Below are 3,151 nucleotides of genomic sequence, written 5' to 3'. Positions count from 1 at the left end.
GTAATTGCTATCCTTGTTAATACCAGCATAGTTATTGCCAATACAGTCTGGATGGAATGAAGGGCATGAAATACTGATGTGCTCATCAAACGCTGCTTGTTAGCTTAGAGACAAGGTGTTGAATTGGTTTGTTCATGTATTGCAAACAGGTTACTTAGCTGCCTTCATTTTAGCTTCAGAAGAACATGTGCAGAATACAGAATTGATTAGAAGAAATAAGAACTGTCTGCATAGAACTTACTCTTTCCTTACACAGGAGAATCAAGCACACGTTTGTATGTGAGTACCTCCAGAGGTGAAACTTGATCCCCCAGATGTAATGAGCAGAGACATTACAATCAGTTCTAACTGTATCTTAATGCTGTGCTGAATAAGCCTGAGTCAGGATGTAAACCACTTTCTCTTTTTTTCTTCAGATGAAGCCATTAATTTTGTCAGCAAGTCCAAAACGACTCCAGAAATGTGATGAGTGTTTATGCAGAATGGCTTCATGAGAAAGGACATGAAGAGATTCCTCTAGTTAAATTGTAAAAGAATGAATGTGATTAAAGACAAAGACGGTTTATCCTAGGGACGGTCACGAGCTAAGCAGCTGTGGGGAAATCAGTATGTGAAAAGACAGGGTATGTAGCTAAAGATGAAATATGTATCTAGAAGCAAGGACGGCCTAAGGGAAAAGCAAGATGTGTAGCAAGGTGTAGACAAAGCTGCAAAGAAAAAGTATCTATAAGACTAACCACAAAGGTCAGATGAAGTAATGTCTAATTCACCAATCCTGAGCTTAACTTTTGCAATATGCATGAACTTATTACTGATTGTATAAATGAGATGCTGTAACACCTAATAAACGAGGCTTGTTGACCATGATAGCATGAGACTTGTCTCCCGCGGTTACTTCCAACAAATGGTGACCCCGACGTGATAAGGAAAAAAGGGCGCCACGGGTGAAGAACTGCGTTGGGTTCGGGTCCGGATTTCACAGCCCGACGGACGACGAAAGAGCTAAAATTGGAGCTCCGCGTCTCGAGTGACCACACAGGTGGGCTCGACCGACACGTGCTGCCGAAGCCTGGAGGGCTGCAACGGTACCGACGTGAGTAAAAATGGACAGGCAAGCAGCATATGATTTATTTTCCGCTTTTCTTAGGCGGAGACAGTTTAAGGGTATAGACTTAGAAAAGGATCTCCCTGCTTTATTGAGCCACGCGGTCTCATATGGCTTTTTTGCAAACCCCCACTTAGTGCATACATTAGAGGAGTGGCGGCGGTACGGGGATAAGTTGTGGGAGTTAGTTTTAGATGATGATAAGTCGGCAAAAAAGATAAGTAAGTTGTGGAAAGCAGTGCATAATGAGTTGTTGATGAGTCAGGCGGAAAAAAGGGCAGCTCAGGAAGCTCAAGCTGCGCAAAAACAGAATCAAGATTATGGGCTGCCATGGGGCACTAGCGTTCCAAACCCCCCTGTTTTTTCTTCCGTTACTCTGCCGTCTGCAGCCGCAGTGCCCTCTGCACCCCCTCGCGAAGTGCAGGCCGACCTAGCAACGGAGCCCGCAGAGGTCTCCTCTAGCCCCCCCTCTTCGCTGTCCGGAGCTCCGCCGTCCGGAGCCGACTCGGCGCCGCTCCCTGTCTCGGCACCGTCTGTGCCGCAGCCGCAGCCGTCCGGCTGCTCTGAGCTTTCGGTAGCTCCGGAGCTGTCAGTTCTGCGCGGGTCGGGTCCGATCTCTGGAGCTGGGTCTGATTTTGTGGGGACTGTTGCAAGGGAAAGGCGCAAGTTGTGGTCTATGCTGGCAAGGCGCGGAATAGAGGATGGTGATAATGAATTAGTACAGGCAGCGACTGAGAATCTTGCATTTCCTGTTGTTTATGCTCCCTTGCCGCAGGGAGGAGTTCAGGCTGAGATTCAATCTCTAGACTGGAAGATGTTATCACAGTTGCGAGCTACTGTAGGGTCATATGGAGTGACTAGTGAACCGGCCAGGCAAATGCTAGATTATCTTTTTAGTGCACATATCCTTCTCCCAGCAGATATTAGAAGTATCACGAAATTGATTTATACTCCTCATCAGTTAATATTGTTTAATGCTCATTGGCATCAGTTAGCTGTGGCGTCTGCAGCAGTTCAGAGAGGACCAGGAGACCCCTTAGCAGGTGTAACAATGGAACAATTGTTGGGTCTTGGGGCATGGACTCGAATAGAGGCTCAGGCGATTTCTGACCCTGAAGTTTTGCGAGAAACTATGAATTTAGCCAGGAAAGCTATGGATAGTATAAAAGCTCCGGGAGGAACGCCCATTTACATGGGAATAAAACAGGGACGTGAGGAGCCGCTAGGTAATTTCATAGATAAAGTTGTGGATGCCATTAAGAAGGCTAGTGTTCCGGAATATATGCAAGGGGCTTTGATTAAACAATGTGTGCTTCAAAATGGTAATTCCTCAACCCGATCCCTGGTCAATACATTGCCCGGAGATTGGTCGATCCCTGAGTTGTTAGAAAAGGCTGCTTCGGTTCCAACTGGAACCCAGGCATTCTTAGTGAGTGCTTTGCAGAAAATTAGTGAGGGGTTGCAGGAGCAGGCAAAAGCATTTCAGGAGCAATCAAAATCCTCACATACTCAGGTTCTAGCAGCCCTTGCACCCCTCCAAGCTGCAGTCGCTACAAACCCACGCTCGCAGAACAGCCTCCGTATGAAATGTTTCCGTTGTGGAAAAACTGGACATTTTCGTCGCGATTGCCAAGCCACTGGGATTTGGTGCAGCAAATGTCGATCCAACACTCACAACGCTGCTGCCTGCAGGTCGGGAAACTCGAAAAGCAGCGCGAGCAGCAGCCGCGCTCGGACACAAGTAGCAGCTGCAGTATCGGCAACCCCCAACAGCAACAACCCCAACCTGCCACCAGCGGGAGCCTCGGCTTGGACTTGGCAGCCTCAGTAAATGTTACTATTTTGACTAATCAGCCCTATCGGATTCCTACTGGACTATTTGGCCCTGTCATGATTAATGGACAAGCAGTAGGAGGACTGTTATTGGGAAGATCGTCTGTCAGCATGATGGGACTGTTTGTTTTACCTGGAGTAATAGATGCGGACTATCAAGGGGAAATTATGATCATGGTACACACCCCTTACCCGCCTGTAAAAATACTTAAA

The 3,151-nt window shown here is 47.3% G+C and overlaps 1 protein-coding gene across 1 annotated transcript; it reads left to right on the top strand.

The window, feature by feature from the left end:
- Positions 1 to 466: 466 nt before the first annotated feature.
- LOC146755400 (uncharacterized) lies at positions 467 to 2,936 on the top strand. The gene has a single exon (XM_085525718.1). It carries the CDS (start codon positions 1,104 to 1,106, stop codon positions 2,934 to 2,936), a length of 1,833 nt encoding a protein of 610 aa, XP_085381844.1. The 5' UTR covers positions 467 to 1,103.
- Positions 2,937 to 3,151: the final 215 nt, after the last annotated feature.

Source organism: Coturnix japonica, chromosome 33 (assembly GCF_054131305.1).
Source record: "Coturnix japonica strain WE chromosome 33, WE-NBRP24, whole genome shotgun sequence".
NCBI lineage: Eukaryota > Metazoa > Chordata > Aves > Galliformes > Phasianidae > Coturnix > Coturnix japonica.
This window is presented reverse-complemented; position numbering and strand designations above follow the sequence as displayed.

Coding starts and splice junctions, on each gene's coding strand:
- LOC146755400 (XM_085525718.1), top strand. CDS start 1,104: ATGGACAGGCAAGCAGCATATGATTTATTTTCCGCTTTTCTTAGGCGG.